We start from the raw sequence: 18,783 nt of genomic DNA, 5'->3' as shown, positions 1-18,783 counted from the left end.
CTCGGCCGACCGGAAGCACCAACAGACGGCGACGAGAACGAAAGCACCGCCGGGGACGCAGAGGTGGGTTAAAGGCCAGGTTAGAGCTAGCCCCACACAGGGTAGCAATTCCTAGCTTTTTCCTCGCCAACGTGCGCTCACTGGCAAACAAAATGGATGAACTCCGGCTAAGGATCACCTCCCACAATTGGATCAAAGACTGCAACATCCTGATCTTCACGGAAACTTGGCTCAACATCGACGTTCCTGATAGCGCCATCCTGCTAACGGGGCGTCATTTACTCCGAGCAGACAGAACAACAGACTCTGGTAAGACCAGAGGTGGGGGTCTGTGCATCTATGTAAATAAAGCATGGTGCACGGACTCCACCATCATCGAGAGTCACTGCTCAGCTAACCTAGAGTTCCTCTGCCCAGAGAGTTCACCTCCACTGTTGTGACTGCAACCTATATTCCTCCTGATGCTAATGCTAAGCTTGCAATGAAAGAGCTGCATACTGCCATTAGCAAACAACAGACTCACAACCCCGAGGCAGCCTTCATTGTTGCGGGTGACTTCAATCACTCCAACCTGAAGACTGTACTCCCCAAATTCCACCAACATGTCTCCTTCGCCACTAGAGTAGACAAGACACTGGACTGGACTCATAATACAAAGTCTACACTAACATGGCTGAAGCTTACAAAGCCTTCCCCCTCCCCCACCTTGGTCAGTCTGATCACCTCTCATTGTTCCTGCTCCCAAAGTACTCCCCACTCATCAGACGGGTTAAACCAACTGTGAGGACAGTTAAAGTCTGGTCAGAGGAGGCGGACTCCACACTTCACCAGTGTTTTGGAAACACTGACTGGAAGGCGTTTGCAGCCCAGGCCACCCTTGACTCCCACACGGACATTGACTCCAATACATCCTATACTCCTATACCTCTGAAGAAGGGTTTCAGCCCGAAACGTTACCTATCTTCTTCGCTCCATAGATGCTGCTGCACCCGCTGAGTTTCTCCAGCATTTTTGTGTGACTCCTATACATCCTCTGTTCTGGACTATATAAACTCCACCATCAACAGTGTCACCTCCCTCAAACGGGTGACCATATTCCCGAATCAGAAGCCATGGATGAACAGCGAGGTCAGGCTACTGCTGAAAGCACGGGACACCGCTTTCAGGTCAGGCGATGCTTGAGCCTACAGTTCATCGAGGGCTAACCTGAAGAGGGGCATCAAGAAGGCCAAGCACTGCCATAAGCTAAGGATTGAGGAGCACTTCAACAACAACTCCGACCCCCGACGCATGTGGCAAGGCATCCAGGCCATCATGGACTATAGACCCACCAACATTGTAGACTTCAGAAAGTCTAGGGGCGGCACGCACACCCCCATCCACATTAACGGGGCGGAGGTGGAACGTGTTTCCAGCTTCAGGTTTCTGGGGGTCAACATCTCCGATGTCCTCTCTTGGACCCACAATACCTCAACTCTGGTCAAGAAGGCTCACCAGCGTCTTTTCTTCCTGAGGAGACTAAAGAAGGTCCATCTGTCTCCTCAGATCCTGGTGAACAACTACCGCTGCACCATCGACAGTATCCTTACCAACTGTATCACATTATGGTATGGCAACTGCTCTGTCTCCGACCGGAAAGCACTGCAGAGGGTGGTGAAAACTGCCCAACGCATCACCGGTTCCTCGCTCCCCTCCATTGAGTCTGTCCAAAGCAAGCGATGTCTGCGAAGGGCGCTCAGCATCGTCAAAGACTGCTCTCACCCCAACCATGGACTGTTTACCCTCCTCCCATCCAGGAGGCGCTACAGGTTTCTCTGTTGCCGGGCCAGCAGGTCCAGGAACAGCTTCTTCCCTGCGGCTGTCACACTACTCAACAATGTATCTCGGTGATTGCCAATCACCCCCCCCCCCGGACACTCCTCCCACCAGGAAAAAAATAATTGCACTACTATGACTGTATGCACGTAAATATATTTATTTATTGCTCATATTCTACGTCGCTCTTCTAGGGAGATGCTAACTGCATTTCGTTGTCTCTGTACTGTACACTGCACAATGACAATAACATTTTTTTTTAAATCCGAATCTGAATGTGAATCAGTCTTGGAAGCGGTCACGATGTTCTAACAACTAACAACTTGCTGTACAGTTATAATATGAATACTGATTAAGAATGATCTTTAACTTCAGATTGTATTCTTTGGCTATTTACATCTGGAATGGAGTATCTGTCCACAAGTACTTTCAACCTGGCCTCAGTTCGCCCCAATTCTCCAGTGGTAACATTTGGTGGGTGCCAAACTCACTCGAATACATGACAAGCATCATATAAGATGCAGCAATGCCAATGTCTATACAAATCAGACTTTTATAAATGGCAGACAAAAATGCTGGAGAAACTCAGCGGGTGAGGCATCATCTATGGAGCGAAGGAAATAGGTGATGTTTCGGGTCGAGAAGGGTCTCCACCCGAAACGTCACCTATTCCTTCGCTCCACAGATGCTGCTTCACCCGCTGAGTTTCTCCAGCATTTTTCTCTACCTTCGATTTTGTCAGCATCTGCAATTCCTTCTTAAACAAGACTTTTAGAAATAGTAATTTCAAAATATCCAGATTCCTTAGCTATGTTCAACCTCAACCTCCCCATTTAAAAAAGTGATCAGCAGTATAAATGCAGGAAATGCCATCATTCTCACCTCCAAATTTGGTATCATGATAGCTTTCACATTATTAATGATGGTTAAGTTTATAACTGAACATCTTTTTGCTGATACGGCATGAAGTTTTAATATAATTTCCATTTGCTTAACAAACACCAAATTATACTTAGGAAAAATGATAAGCCTTTCCTGATTTGCACGATAACGATAAGCAGCTCGTTATTTCTACAAGCCTTTCTAAAATCCCAATTTCAGTATCAATTCTGAGTTTGTTGAGCAATTTTGCTGTAGATTTATACCGGATCGTTGTGCCAGGATTGAACTCCTCTGTCATGGAAAGAGTCTGGAAAACTCCAAGGTGGTTCACCTTTCAAGGAGCAAAGGAAATTTAAGATTTCACAAGAATTTCAAAAAATTTAAGTATTATTTAAAATATATATATATATTTTAATAATAATTTATAATTATTAAAGGAGAATTGGTTTCCAAAGGCATGGGGTATTTGTAACCAAATAATTTAAACTTAAGATTATTAATGAAAATTCCAGAGTTGATATGAGGTTACATTTTTAAGGAAAGTGTTGTTTTAATCTGGGATATACTTTTGGAATTGTGTATGTCGATTCAATAATGACTGCCAAAAGTGATGTGTTTAATTACTCGAAAGGGAACAATTTAGAGGGTTTTCGGATATGGGCACAGGAGCTGGACTAATTGCAACCTTTCAAGCAGCTGATCTGTGCAGCTAACAGCAAATTACTGCTTTCTAAGCAGTGTCATTCTAGTACTTGTGTAAGTAGGAACCTAGATGCTGGTTTACACCGAAGATAGACACAAATATGCTGGAATAATTCAGTGGGACAGGCAGCGTCTCTGGAGAGAAGGAATGGGTGACATTTCGAGGGTTGAGACCCATCTTCAGACTGGGAGTAGAATGTTGGTCGAGATGCAAGGAACCCTCCACATCTTTGTAGACACCCCCAGAAAAAATTGCAGTCAAAGGGTCTGCAGCAGGGTAAAGAAGTGCAACTCACAGCACAAAATTACTTGCTGCAGCAACTTATGTTGCATTAATTCCATGGAACCAGAGATTTTCATAGGAGGGATCAGTCGTCAGTCTTGCATCAGCCTTCACAGTGGAAGACACCAGAAATGCCCAAAATTCAAGGAAGTCAAGGGGTGGAGTGGCTATTACTAAGGAGAAGGTGCCTAGGAAGCTGAAAGGTGTCAAGGTGGATAAGTCACCTGGACTGGACAGATTACACCCTAGGTTTCTGAAAGAGGTTGCTTGAGAGATTGTGGAGGCATTGGTAGTGATATTTCAGGAATCACTAGAGTCCAGAGTGATGCTAGATGATTGGAAAATTGCCAATATTACCCCACTGTTCAAGAAGGGAGCAAAGCAGAATAGTGGAAGCTATAGGCCAGTTAGTCTGACTTCAGTGGTTGGTAAGATTATGAAGGATGAGGTTACAAAGTACTTAGAAGTTGAAGATAATTAGGCCAAAGTCAGCATGGTTTTGTGAAGGGTAGATCTTGCCTGACGCATCTGCTGGAATTCATTAAGCAAGTAAATAGCAGGACAGTCAAAGAAGAGTCAGTGGATGCTGTTTACCTAGATTTTTAGAAAGCCTTTGATAAGGTGCCACATGTGAGGCTGCTGAGGAAGATGAGAGTTCATGGTAACAATGGGCAGATACTAGCATTGATAGCAGGTTGGCTGGATGACAGAAGGCAGTGGCAATAAAGGATTCTGAAAAAGTTAATTTGTAAGTCGAATCGGTAGTAAGGAAGGCAAATGCAATGCTAGCATTTATTTCGAGAGGGCTAGAATACAAAACCAGGGATGTAATGTTGAGGCTCTATAAGGTGCTGGTCAGACCACATTTGGAGTATTGTGAGCAATTTTGCTCACCATATCTGGGGAAGGATGCACTGGCTCTGGAGAGTGTCCAGAGAAGGTTCACAAGAATGATCCCAGGAATGAGGGGGTAAACATATAATGAGCGTTTGACAGCACTGGGCCTGTACTCGCTGGAGTTTAGAAGGATGAGGGGGTCCCTCATTGAAACTTACCAAAAGGCTTGGATAGAGTTAATGTGTCAAGAGTGTTTTATTGTCATGTGTCCCGGACGGGACAATGAAATTCTTACTTGCTGCAGCACAACAGAATATGTGAATATGTAAACATAGTACATTACGGGGGAAGAGAAAAAAAAAAAAAGTTCAATAAACAAATGTCGTGCAATAATAATATAGTCTTTTGCGGTTGAGAGTTCAGAGCTTATTCGTTGTAGCGTTTAATAGCCTGATGGCTGTAGGAAAGAAGCTGTTCCTGAACCTGGACATTAGTTTTCAGGCTCCTGTACCTTCCTCCCGATGGCAATGGTGAGATAAGTGTGTGGCCAGGATGGTGTGGGTCCTTGATGATTTTGGCTGCCTTTTTGAGGCAGCGACTACGATCATCCCTTCGATGGTGGGGAAGTCAAAGTCAGTGATGGACTGGGCAGTGGTCACAACTTTTTATAGTCTTTTTCACTCCTGGACGTTCAAGTTGCCGAACCAGGCCACGATACAACCAGTCAGAATGCTCTCTACTGTGCACCTGTAGAAGTTTAGGAGAATCCTCTTCGATATGCCGAATCTCCGTCATCTTCTCAGGAAGTAGTCACTGATGTGCCTTCTTCATAATTGCATCAGTGTGCTGGGTCCAGGAAAGATCTTCTGAAATATGCACTCCCAGAAATTTGAAGTTTTTGACCCTCTCCACCATCGTCCCATTGATATGAACAGGATTGTGGGTCCTCATCCTTCCCCTACTAAAGTCCACAATCAGTTCCTTGGTCTTACTGATGTTGAGAGCCAGGTTGTTGTGCTGGCACCATTTGGTCAGTTGGTCGATCTCACTTCTATACTCTGACTCGTCCCCATCTGTGATTCGTCCAACCACAGTGATGTCGTCGGCGAACTTGATGGTGGAGTTCTCACTATGACCGGCTACGCAGTTATGGATATAGAGAGAGTTCAGCAGGGGGCTGAGCACGCAGACTTGAGGTGCTCCCGTACTAATTGTTACTGAGGATGAAGTGGTTCCACCAATTCAAACAGACTGTGGTCTGTGAATGAAGAAGTCGAGGATCCAATTGTAGAGGGATGCGCAGAGGCCCAGTTCCATGAGTTTGGTAACCAGCTTGGAACAGATGATGGTATTGTGTGCCGAGCTGTAGTCTATAAACAATAGCCTGACGTAAGTGTTTTTATTGTCCAAGTGGTCCAATGCGGAGTGGGGACCAGTGAAATTGCATCTACCGTTGATCTGTTGTGGCGGTATGCGTACTGTAGTTGGTCGAGGTTCTTGTCGAGGTAGGAGTTGATGTGCACCATAACCAACCTCTCAAAGCACTTCATCACCGCTGACGTTTGTGCCAATGGTTGACAGTCATTGATGCACGTCATCTTACTTTTCTTGGGCCCTCTTAAAGCAGGTGGGAACCTCACATCTCAGAATTGAGAGGTTGAAAATGTCTGCAAAAACTCCCACCAGTTGGTCTCTACAGGTCTTGAGAACTCGGCTAGGTATACCATCAGATCAAGGCGCTTTCCGAGGGTTCACCCCCCTGAAGGATCTTCTGATGTCAGTCTCTGTGACTGTGATGCCGTCAGGGCAAATGGGGGCTCGCGAAGGCACATCAGTGTTCTCCCTATCGAACGGTGCAAAGAACACATTGAGCTTGTCAGGGAGTGATGCTTCGCTGTCGGTTGAGCGGCCTCCTGGTTTCGCCTTGTAGGACGTGATGGCATTCAAGCCCTGCCACAGTTGCTGAACATCCCCCGCATCCTCCAGCAGAAATCCCTTTTGGCCTTTTTTCCACTGGTGGGAAAGTCTAGGACTAGATGTTATAACAGAATTAAAAGATGTTGCTTTAAAAAGATGAGGAAGAATTTCTTTAGTTAGACGGTGGTAAATCTGTGGAATTCTTTGCAGACATCAATAGATTCTTGATTAGTATGGGCGTCAGGCGTTATGGGGAGAAGGCAGGAGAATGGGGTTAGGAGGGAGAGATGAGAATGGCTTAATTCTGCTTCTATCACTTAAAGCCCTGTCCCATTGTACGGGTTCATTCAAGAGCTCTCCGAGTTTGCCCTGATTCGAACTCGGAGATTTACGGTAATGGCCGCTTGTAGGTATTCGGGGCTCTCGTGGACATTTATCAACATGTTGAAAAATCTTCACGAGTCTTCCCGAGCTTACCGCGTTTCCCGAGTACCTGCCATTAGCGTTACGAGCCCGTAAGAGACATCCCCGAGCTCCGACGTACCCGCTACGTTAATTCTACGTGCTTCCACGAGTGATTTTTTTAAAACTCGGGGGAGCTCTTGAATGAACACGTACAGTGGGACAGGGCTTTCATGACCTTATGAGGGCTGCGCCATGAGCTGGTTTAGGGGAGGGATTACAACGCAACACAAAACATCCTAAAAAACATTAAAAAAGACAATTACCGGAATCAAATTTTATTCTTGACAAGAAGTTTGAACTGACAGATTTATGAATCTAACCGACACAAACTGTTGCCCCGCAACATTGATTAAGTGCGAGTCGGGTCGGGTCAGGTAGGCTCAGGTTGCTAAAAATGGGCGTGGAAAAATGCCCATGATCCCCTCCATAGCGTACTACACGTCAGTCCATTGCATTTAGCAGGAGTAGCCTATCTTGCTCTGCTATAGGATCTTTGAAATACACTTGGCTGCAATATCACATGGTACAAATCTTCAGACAAATCTGGTGTCGATCATCTGGCCTGGATTGAAAGTTTGCGACATCAACTTTGTGACAATTAACTTTTAAAAAGCCTAACCTTTCATGCTTTGTCAAGCGGGAAGTTAGTCAACCAATTAGATTGATTCCAAATAACCTTTTAGAAAGTTTCCACCAATCAACAAAATGTTACTTCGACTGTAGAAGGCGCCAAACACTCATTCCTTACACGCTGCAAGAATGTGATAATACATTTGCTTTCGGGTCCAACAGCCTTGCTTCCTACCTGCTGAAATGTGACCGGCTGCCACAGAGGCTTTGCTTCCCCGGGGACGCACACGGTGAGTTGGGAGATAAAACGTTTATAGTTGTCGGTATCAGCCGCCTCCACTAAAACTGGTGGTGCAACATGGTCGATCTGGGAAATGAACGTCTCTATGGAAGTTACGCGGGGATAGAGAGCCCCCAGCAACCGGTACAATCCGCTATCATTCATTATCCGCTTCTCCGGCAACAGCGGGGCACTCGTAGTCCGTTCTGTTTGCAACCCGTCTTCAACCATCATCGGCGATCACAGAGCACGCTGGGCTGGAGACAGTGGAGAGCAAAGATCTTAGAGCAGCTCTGCTATAAGATCTTTGGTGGAGGGAGGAGTGGTTACATGCAGTCCCGGAGCTCGCTGTCGCTGCCAAAGATCATAGACGGAGCGGATCTTCTCCCTCCCACCAATCAAACTGACTCTCCCTCTCTTCCAAACGCGTGCAGATTGCATCTTTAGATCAAAGATCCTATAGCGGCTCCGCTATAGGATCTTTGCTTTGGATTGCATGGAATTCACAGTACAGAAACATAACAACGGGGCATTGAATGCAAGAATCAGGAATGACTTCTGAAGAAGGGTTTCGGCCCGAAGCGTTGCCTATTTCAATCGCTCCATAAATGCTTCCTCACCCATTGAGTTTCTCCAGCATTTTTGTCTACCTTCGATTTTCCAGTATCTGCAGTTCCTTCTTAAACAATCAGGAAGTCATATCGGTTTTTAAACTTTGGTGAGGCTGCAATTTTTTTGTGCAAAATGTGTGCAGCACGGTGACGCAGGGGTAGAGTTGCTGCCTTACAGTAGCAATGTTACAAAATTTTGAGATTTAAAAAATCAAGTCTGCAATTTATCCCATCAGATAAAGCATAACAATAAGTATAATTTGACACCTAATTCACTTTCATATCTCAAGTAATAAAAAAGTTATGGCTATTTTCAGCCTCGGAAATTAGCACCTTGTTCCCTATTGATTTTCTATGGACATAACAAAAAAGCTGTGATCGTGGACAGTCAAAAACCCATAAGCTTCTTAAAAATTAAGAGAACTGAATGAAATTTTCAGTTATCATAGATTGAAGCATTCTGAAACAAATATAAATAATCTTACTTGGATGACCTGAAATTAAAGCATATAATTAGTTAGTTACCCAATTGTAGCTAATTTCAAACTTCAATAACTAGATCTAAACATCTATCCATTTCTTAATAAATGATTAACATTTTTAAATAGCCCAAGTGTCCAAATAATATTCACAAATAATTCACAATAAAACATGATTTTTAAATCTCATTTACATCAATTTATAGGCCAAATAGAAGGAATTTAGTGTTCATTTGCTGTAAATTAAAGTCAATTAAAATCGGCTTTCTAGTGGGTTCCTGTGAATGCGCTGGTTTAGAACGTTCACATTGCGCTGGATTTGTGCCCTCAAGTGCCCAGAAAAATACTGCGGGATATAAAGAGCCCAAAATGAACTACTCGCTATAGAAATCTTTAATAACAGGGTTATATACAAGCCCCATTTAATGTAAAAATAAGGTACATACCTTTAATTGTTTGCTTTATAAAACCCTGGGGCTGCGAGAGGTTGCGGGTTGAGAGAGTGATTTTTAAACTACTATAACTATTATACAAGGCCATAAAAACTAATAATACCTTTTGCGACGGGGTCTTTCAGCGATTTTCTGTTAATGATTTACTAGGCTGAACATTTTCGATTGGAACAGCCTAGTAAAAATCGTGTTTTAAACCCGCCCCCTCTAAACAGCGCCAAAATCACACACACGGGGTAGGGCAGATGCTCAGCCACGATTCAGGTAGGTTTTGTAACATACCTACTTACAGTGGTATAATCCCAAATATAACAGGCAAAAACTAAAAGCTTCCATGCCAGCAAGAATATTATAATCTGTTAGCAGTAATACATTGATCAAAATAGTTGGCCGATACAGCAGCGCCAGTTCTTGATTTTAAAAGTCGGCTAGTCAAATTGCAGGATAGCATAAATTGTTCACAAAGTGCGATTTCTCCAAGATTTCTAGGGCGCGGCCCAGTGGCAGAGTTGCTGCTTTACAGCGCCAGAACCCGGTTCAATCCTGACAACGGGTGCTGTCTGTATGGAATTTGCACGTTCTCCCCGTAACCGCGTGTGTTTTCTCTGGGTGCTCCGGTTTCCACCCACACTCCAAAGACCTGGTTTAGAGGTTAATTGGCTTCGCTAGATTGTAAATTGCCCTTAGAGTACTGGTATCGCGTTGTTGCAGACTCGGTGGACTGAAGGGCCTGTTTTTGTGCTGTATCTCTAAACTAGTTAATTTACAGGTACACAATGATAGTGCAATCACTACTCTAAGGAGACATGATCTAAAATGAGGATTATTATAAGTATCAAACCGTAACTTCCATCTGTGAAGCACTCAAGGCCCTTGAGAAAGCGGCACAGAGGGTGGTGGGTGTATGGAACAAGCTGCCAGAGGAGGTAGTTGAGTTAGGGACTATCGCAACATTTAAGAAACAATGAGATAGGCACATGGATAGGACGGGTTTAGAGTAATATGGGCTAAAAGGCAGGCAAGTGGGACTAGTGTTGACATGTTATTCGGCATGGGCAAGTTGGGCGAAGGACATTTTCCCCACACTGTATGACTAACTAATCTACTGATGAAATGGGCACTGCACTTTAATGCCCATTCATCAAGGAGGAGCCATCTTGGGGAACGGCTGCTAGCCAGCAGCCGTCCGTTTTAATTCGCTTGTTTTAAAGTTTTTAGTGAGTCTTGTTTTTTGTCCGTAGGGGATATGGACTTTTTAATTGTGGGGGGTAGGGGTTAATTTTACTTCTAGGTCCCTACCTGGTCGGTGAGGCAGCTTTTACTACGGGCTGCCCGTCAACCCGTCCTCGTGGCCTACCAGCGGGCTTGGAGCGCCGTTTCCTGGCGGGGACCACCCAGCACCTCGGCCTTGGTGGTGGCACAGCGCTGGAGAGCTATCACGGAGCGGACGATGCCTTGCCTGGGTCGCCGCGCTGGATCGACGCGCTGGAGCTCGGGTGAGCTGAGACCGCCGTGTTCAACACCTCCGGGCTGCGGAGCGGTGGGTGGCGTCATTTTCAACATCGGGAGCCTGGCAGCTCCAAACCGGCGCGGCCTTGTCGGCTTCAGAAGCCGCGGTCTCGAGCTAGATAGCGGCCGTTCCAGGTGGCCCAGCCGCTGAGAGGACTCTCCCGATGCCGGTGCAAGACCACCCGGTGAGAATGGCCAGGAACATCGGGCCTCCGTAGAGGCAATTGCGGTGGCCTCAATAGGCCTGACTTTGGACTGATTTTTTTGTCTGCAAGGTAATCCTGTTAGTCTTTGTCCAAGATGGCTGCCGTGAAGGGAGAGTGGACGCTGGCGCGCTTTAGCTGCCGCTGCTCTCTCTTCACATTGTGTTTTTGGACTGAATTCTGTTTTTAATTTGTGTTTCTGTGATGTCTTTATTATTTATTTTATTCTGATTATATGTTTATATTTCCTGTTAACCTATGTAAGGTGTCCTTGAGATGTCTGAAAGGCGCCCAATAAATAAAATGTATTATTATTATTCGTAAAAGCCATCTTTTTGCAACGAATCTCTCCTATCTGAAGTTCCAACCTTATTTTTCCAGTGCAGTTAGAAAGCTCCTCTCTGTGCAAGACCACAGGAGTATTGTAAACAGTTGTGGTTCTCCAATTATTAGGACGGAAGTGGAGGCTTTGAAAAGGGTACAGAAAAGGTTTACCAGAGCAAACTCCGTACAGACAAGGACTCGTAGTCAGATCGACACTGGCATTAAGATAGCATCTCTACTGCTCTGGCACTATCCTGTCCAAAGTCCTGGACCCAAGAGCCAAGGTGCTTATAGCTAAAATATTGTTGCTATTATTAACCTTACTATTAGCCATTTGTGCAAATTGTGCCGGGTTCCATCATGTTTATTTTGCTCTTTTTTTTAAACCCTTTGGATTGGTACTTTCCACGCATACTTTATTGTACATCACTACAAATAACAGTGATGTTGCATTTATGTAGTTACATTGTAGTTTTAGCAGATTCAACCATAACATAATACATTGAGTGAGGAAAGTCTGTCAGTTCCTGCAATTGACTTTCTATGAGTTACACCAAGACCAAGAGGCTGTAACACAGTAACCTTTAAGAATTACTATCTGCAACATGAGGATCAATTATCGATGCCATCCATATGAAAAGATTAACATCTCAATGTTCAGCAGCATAAGCATTATACTTGAAAATGATGCACCAACCTTCACCAAGGTAAATGTAAAGGCAGCATAGCAGCTCAACCAGCAAAGCTGCAGCCTCATGGTGTCAGAGACCTGTTTTGAAACCTGACCTTGGGTGCTGTCTGTGTGGAGTTTGCACCTTCTCCCTGCGATTGCATGGATTTTCACGGTGATCCATATTTCATCCCACATCCCAAGTAGTATAGGTTGGTAGATTAATTGGTTACTATAAATTACCACGAGTGTGTAGATGAATAGTAAAATATGTAAGTTGATGAGAATATGAAAAAATTAAAAAGGGGATTAATGATTAATGGAGGATTAGTGGAAAATAGGTGGTTGATGATCAAAGTGGACTGAATGGGCTGGTGCCTTTTTCTACATCACATCTAAGATTTCATAAAACCTGAAATAAATTTTCAGAAAAAGACATTATCTGAGTGTTCAAAATAACTTTATCTCACTCGCTACACCTGTTCAGCAAATCAAATTTTACAGGTTAATAAAAATGAGAAAGTACTATTTTAAGATGAGCCAATGAAAAAAACTAAGAAATGATCTTTACTTTTAAAATTACCATCCTTAAGTCAAAAATAAACCTGAATCCTAAGAATTTAAATTAATTTAAAATAATAGAAAAAATATTTTCTCTTTCGAACGGTTAAGTTTTCGCCCCTTATACAAATCAATTACCTGTATGTGTTTAATAAGTGACTTGAAAATTAATAAAAAGCTTTTTCTTGCAAAATAGATGGAACTAGGCAAAATTTAACATTCATTAGTTTTTCCACTTTTCCCCCCAGGGCAACGGATTTTAAAACTAGAGATGAGGGAAGAGATACAAGAAGGAACATGGGGGCAATCTTTTCCCTCAATATGCTGTTATATATTTAGAATGAGCTGCCAGAGGAAGCTATGGAAGTGGATACAATGATGGCTTTTAAAATACTTTTGGACAGATATATGGATGGGAAGGGTTTAGAGGGTTATCAACCAAATGCAGGCAAATGGGACAAGCCACGTATGTCAACTTTGTCGGCATAGACAAGATGGGCTGAAGGGCCTGTTTGCGTGCCATACAGCTTAATGATTCTAATAACTACAGTTGCACAAAACCAAAAACTTTGACTGGTTGACACATAAATCATTCACATTTTAGGTAATGTACACAAAGAAAGAAAAATTGGAAAGAAATAAACAGAAACCAAACTGGGAACAGTAGTGCGTGGATGCGTGAATACTTCAGTCCTTAATGAAGTAGATCAACTGTGGCAGGCGTTCTGACTGGTTACTGCCCCAAAACATCTCTCAGTTGAATGGACTCTTGGAACAAACGACAATTTACAAATCTAAACTGTGCTGTCAAACAGCAACTTTATTGTTTATAATTTCTATCTTTGTACGTGTAATACTGTTTAACTCAGAAGTATGACCTGGAATTATAAATCCAAGGAGATTGGCACTGCTGGAGATACTGCAGTCACAGTAGGAAAGGTCAATTAAGTCACTGTGCTGCAGGCAGCAGCGCATAAAGATTGCTTGCAACAGAACAGACACTAATTGCAGAGTAAGTTCAGTCTGAAGTCATTCCTTATGCAGCTTTTTCTTTGTGTCTTTTTCATCATATGATTCACCAAACTCATTTATTCTTGTTTTATCCACTGGGTAAAGCCTGCAATGAAAAATAATACAGAATTTCAGAATTAAGTCATATATCTGTTTATCATGATACAACAAAATGGCACAAATGTAGTCACAAAGGGAAAATCAAGGGCCAAATTTCTCTACATTTTTAAACAATGTTTTGAAGCTTTCTGTGCACAGTGGTGAACAAAACCATCTTGATCAGCGAGGCACGTGGTGCTGAGGAATGACAAATGAAATTTGGTGCAGATAAATGCTAGGTGGTGCATTTTTTGGAAGTTAAGCTAGGGTAGGACCTTCACAGTGAATGGCAGGGCCTTCAGGCACGTGGAGCAGAGAGATCTAGGAGTGCCTGTACATAGTCCTATGAACCTGAGGGAAAATGTTTTGGTGGGTATATGGAATAAGCTGATTGAGGAAGAAGTTCCTGCAGGTACAATAACATTTAAAATACATTTTGACAGGTATATTGATAGGAAAGGTTTAGAGGCAGGTGGGACTAGCATAATGGGGCATCTTGGTCGGTAAGAAGTAAGGCCGTTTTGTATAACTATAATTCTGAAGCCTCCGACATGTTATTTTTAGTGTTAGCTTTCCTATTTTACTTCTCTGCCTGATGTTCCATTTTCCTGAAAACAAAAACTGTGGGTAAAAGTGGTATCCACAGAATTTGTACCCAGCTGGAGTTTACAGAAGGAACTAACTTAAAGACAATATGTGTTTTGCAGAGGCACAATACATGTTTTTTAACAAGACATTCCAACCCAACAAAATAGGTTTGGGAGTAAATTCCAATTCCATAAGTGAAAGGATTCATGTTTCTAATGAAACTGTTGATTGATGTGCAGAACATAGTATGTATACAAGTTTTCATTTCAAAATAATATTTTGAGTAATCTTACCATCTCTGATACAGGTAAACAAGGAACACCACGTCATCTCTGAAGCAAGCTAGTCTATGTGATGTTGGCATGGTGATGATGAAGGCAAATACATCATCTATAAAGGTGTTGAATGCCTGCAATGGAAGATAGATTGTGATAGTAGAAGATAAATAATATTTTCAAGTCAGAACTTTGAAAAATAACACTACATCATATTACTATGTATATGTAATGTGGAGAGAATGGATATAACTATACAATGAAGTCAATGTTTGCAATATTCCATATTCAGATGTGTGTTTGTTTGCACTGAGAGGAGTGGTTGAAGATGTAACAATGATGCGATTTTTGCTTTAGGCACAAATGGTAATAAAACAAATGACCTGCCTGGTCTTATTGAAATAGTTTATTTTACTACATTCATACAATATCTATGTACTAATGCAATTTATCAACAACCTCATTCCTCTAAACGTGTATAACTCTGATATACTCCAAGGATTTTCCACGGTATTCAATTGAAATTGGAACTATCCATCAATTCTGCAATAGGAATGTGTTTTGGCAGCACATGAACTAACACTTAAATTAATGAGCAGGGTAGAACAAACTACTGAGATGAGAAAACAAAAATGAAACCACAACATAATAGAAACACCATAGTATTTTCACTAGCTCCACACTCAATAATTTTCAATGTAAAAATTCCAGGAATAAAAAGCAAGAACTGAATTTAAATACTGGGCATTTTAATAAATTATGAAAGGTAGCAAAGAAGCTAAACTTTGATACTGCCTCCGTAATGGTTATAAATAAATTGCTCTTTTCTGTAGTAATAAACATCTTAATCCTTATGCTAATATCATAAAACTACAAACGCTCTAGTTTATACAAGCCATTGTTTTAGAAAGTGGTGGGATACAGAATCCATGGGTAATACTACCCTGATCCCAATCCCAATATAATAAATCTTGGCTGCATTTCAAGCCGGCTAAATAGCAACTTAATGGTGACACAAGTAAATAGAGTGGTAAAGGCAGCATATAGTATGCTTACTTTCATAGGTCAGGACATTGAGTACAAGAGCCAGGAACTCCAATCTCTGTCTAACTGGTAGAACCTGTACTCTGGAATTAAGCACCTGCCAGTCCTGTCCCTCCCTTAGCCATGTTTGTGTCATGGCTATAACCTCTCAGTTGCAGGTACCTATCAATGCAGTTGATTCACCTTACCCATCAGGCCTCTCACATTGAAATAAATGCAACTTAAACCAACAATCCTGCCATGCTCCTGTCAACTGAACTTGCTTTCATCATCCTCCATACTGACTTCTAACCTCTATCTTTCTTCATGATTTGCTTCTATCGCCAAGAAGAGGCAACCTTAGTCACCAGATTGGCTCTGGGAGGACGCTAGTCTCTCAAACAGCGAGTGGAACACAATCATTCATACTTTTTGTTTAAAAAGTGCTTTGAAGTTAAATTATCGAAGTTAATCCAGTAAAATCTCAATAACTAAATTATGTGCACTTTTCTGTAAGGGAACAACAAAATTCCAATCTCTCAGATTGGAACGGCAATCATTGAGAGAAGTACTTTTTATTAAATGTAAACCATCATCTGACTGACAGACAATAATGCCACTTGACATAGCAGCAATAATAGCTTTCGTTCAGTTATGCTCAATGCAAGCAAAGGTGTTTTACAAGATTCTGAATTGCAAATAAATATGCCAAAAGAGAACATGCAACTGCAGTGTGATATGAATTAGGTTTCAGTTTAGACATGCAAATATAATTATAAAAATAGCTTACTTTATACGTAAAAGCCTTCCATGGTAAGTGTGCCACAGACTTCAACTGTAAATAAATTAAAATTATTAATTCTAAAAATTCTCATTATTAATATCACATTTATAAGCTTACATGTGGAATCCACTTTAGTGTGATGAGAAGAGCATCCGTACATCAACCCAGTACATTTTATGAACTCAGACCAAATTCTGAATATTTGTCACCCAGTTTGCTAATGAAGAGTTTGACCGAGAACATAACTATTCTAACAAAATACATTCTTTGAGAAATATGTTGAAATGAAAAGCAAAATGGAGCAAATAGCATATGCTGTAACAGCTTTGTTTAATAAGCATTTAGTATATGGTAGAAAACGTCATTAGGAGTGGCAAGACTATCAAGCCCAGTCACTTCAATGACAGGTGAACCTAGCAAATTAATTACCTAGTAAAGTTCACTATTGAAAACCAATGTAGCTATTTCACAAAGATTCAATTGGGCTTTTAAACTTTATGATAAAATATTATTTTTTATACAATTTATTTCCAGAACTTTAAAGTATTCACTTTTTATCATTTAGAAATAAATTGGATAGTTATATGGATGGGAAGGGAATGGAGGGTTATGGTCTGAGCGCAGGTATATGGGACTAGGGGAGATTATGTGTTCGGCACGGATTAGAAGGGTCGAGATGGCCTGTTTCCGTGCTGTAATTGTTATATGGTTATAAAGTGTGTTACATAGTTGTGGAAGTAATTATACGATGTAAAAACACCAGAATTAGATTTATCGTGTAATGTTAGATCATGGAGCCTCTTATTTCATGGATACACTTATTACTTGAAATTGTACTAACGAAACATGTTTAGTATTTGTATGTTTACCACAAATTTCATTTCAGAACAAGCTCAATATGCACCGATTTCATTGGCTTTGATCCATTCAGGGGATCGGGACATTATTGTTTTAGTATTCCAATCAAGAGAGGTTTTTTTTTTGTGTTTTTGTTTTTTGAGGTGCTCATGGGCAAGGAGGGTTTTTTTTTTAAATAAACATGGTGTTTCAAAATCTAGTCTCCTGAATTCTTGGCCTATTGGGGCTTCAATATGCCAACCTAGTCTTGCTCATTTCAAATCATTCCCTCTGTTTGATCTGAGAGATTATGTAAAGCAATCATAGCAAAGATAAAACCTTTCCAAATTAGCATCAACTCGTGTATTTTCCACCATATTTGCATGAACACTGGATGGTATTTCTCTAGCCACTTCAATTTTCACCCCCCACCACTCCAGCCCACTGTTGCCAGGACTATAATGTGATGCCATTGAGTCTCTTACTCAGCAGGTCAGATTGTTTTTGGGCAGAAGGGGGTAAATGGATGGAGGCAGGGTGGAAATAGTGATGAATATTCACTTAGGCTACCACCAAAAGGCAAATTTATCATTTGCTCTTCAGAGAAACTTTAATGTATATTGAAAAGTATGATGTCAGGTTCAGACTTATACAAATCAGTTATGAAAAACAAAAAACAAGATAAATTGAAAGTAGTGGACTAAAGGTTACATCTCACACTTCTATCACCCTGTCAGTTTAGAATTAAATAGCACACATTTTTTATCAATTGAAAGACACACACTCACACAGGATATAATACACACACAAATGGGTATCAACATAGTTCAACAGGAGAATAATCCACAAAATAGCATCTGGATAATTATGTTTCCAATTAAGACCTGTTAATCTCCACTAAAATAGTTTAATCACAAATCAGAATAATGATCTTTTCACCAACCTTATAATTAACAAATAGTTGAGGCAGCATAAACAGGAATCCAAAAGCATAGACACCTGCAATAACCACACATGAATTTTAATGACTTCAATACAACAAAAGCATTTCAGCAAAGATATCAATGATTTTTTTATAAACTTGTTTAAAGCCAAAAAACATTGTTAGCACTTACCATTAACTAAACTGTTGATCAACCATGAATACCAGCTGAAAATAAATACATTGTAAATCTAATGTAATAATTATTCCTTGAAGATTCAAATTTAAATTTGACTTAAGGGGCAATAATAATTACCTTTTGTACTTCATATTTAATAAGGAATATACAGCTCCACCAAAACAAAGTGGATAAAGTATGTACGACAAATATTTCATTGCCTAAAGACACAAATTACATTTGATGAACAAACAATTTTAACAGATAACCATATCTATAATAAATTATGAAGACGAGCATACATTTCTTAAAAATTGCGCCAGCCTCTTAAAATGTTTGGACCTTATAGTGTTGACCACAAACATGAACAATTTACCCGCCCCCATAAATGTTGCTCAACGATATTTGCTCTATTCTGATTTTATTTAAAATTACTCTTCTCTCAATGAAGCAACGTCTCACACTAGTAATGCATCTTAAATGTGACCAAATATAATCTGTGAGGC

The 18,783-nt window shown here is 41.3% G+C and overlaps 2 protein-coding genes and 1 long non-coding RNA gene across 3 annotated transcripts in view; 1 reads left to right on the top strand and 2 right to left on the bottom strand.

Annotated features, from left to right (window-relative positions):
- tert (telomerase reverse transcriptase) overlaps positions 1-10,559 on the bottom strand; it is a 62,261-nt gene extending 51,702 nt beyond the window's left edge. The window contains exon 1 of the mRNA XM_055657997.1: positions 7,707-10,559. Coding sequence (XP_055513972.1) covers positions 7,707-7,985 — 279 coding nt within the window. The 5' untranslated portion in view covers positions 7,986-10,559. The remainder of the gene's footprint in view (positions 1-7,706) is intronic.
- On the top strand, positions 7,627-14,920 carry LOC129710778 (uncharacterized). The gene is made up of 2 exons (XR_008725729.1): positions 7,627-7,761; positions 14,566-14,920. It is a non-coding gene; the product is annotated as an uncharacterized LOC129710778 (long non-coding RNA).
- Positions 13,358-18,783, bottom strand: part of clptm1l (CLPTM1 like) — a 32,274-nt gene continuing 26,848 nt past the window's right edge. The window contains 6 exon segments of the mRNA XM_055658010.1: positions 13,358-13,677; positions 14,552-14,667; positions 16,347-16,391; positions 18,121-18,176; positions 18,293-18,327; positions 18,416-18,498. Of these exon segments, the coding sequence (XP_055513985.1) occupies positions 13,590-13,677; positions 14,552-14,667; positions 16,347-16,391; positions 18,121-18,176; positions 18,293-18,327; positions 18,416-18,498 (423 nt within the window). The 3' untranslated portion in view covers positions 13,358-13,589.

The sequence above is a fragment of the Leucoraja erinacea genome, chromosome 2 (genome assembly GCF_028641065.1).
Source record: "Leucoraja erinacea ecotype New England chromosome 2, Leri_hhj_1, whole genome shotgun sequence".
Classification (NCBI taxonomy): Eukaryota; Metazoa; Chordata; class Chondrichthyes; order Rajiformes; family Rajidae; genus Leucoraja; species Leucoraja erinaceus.
This window is presented reverse-complemented; position numbering and strand designations above follow the sequence as displayed.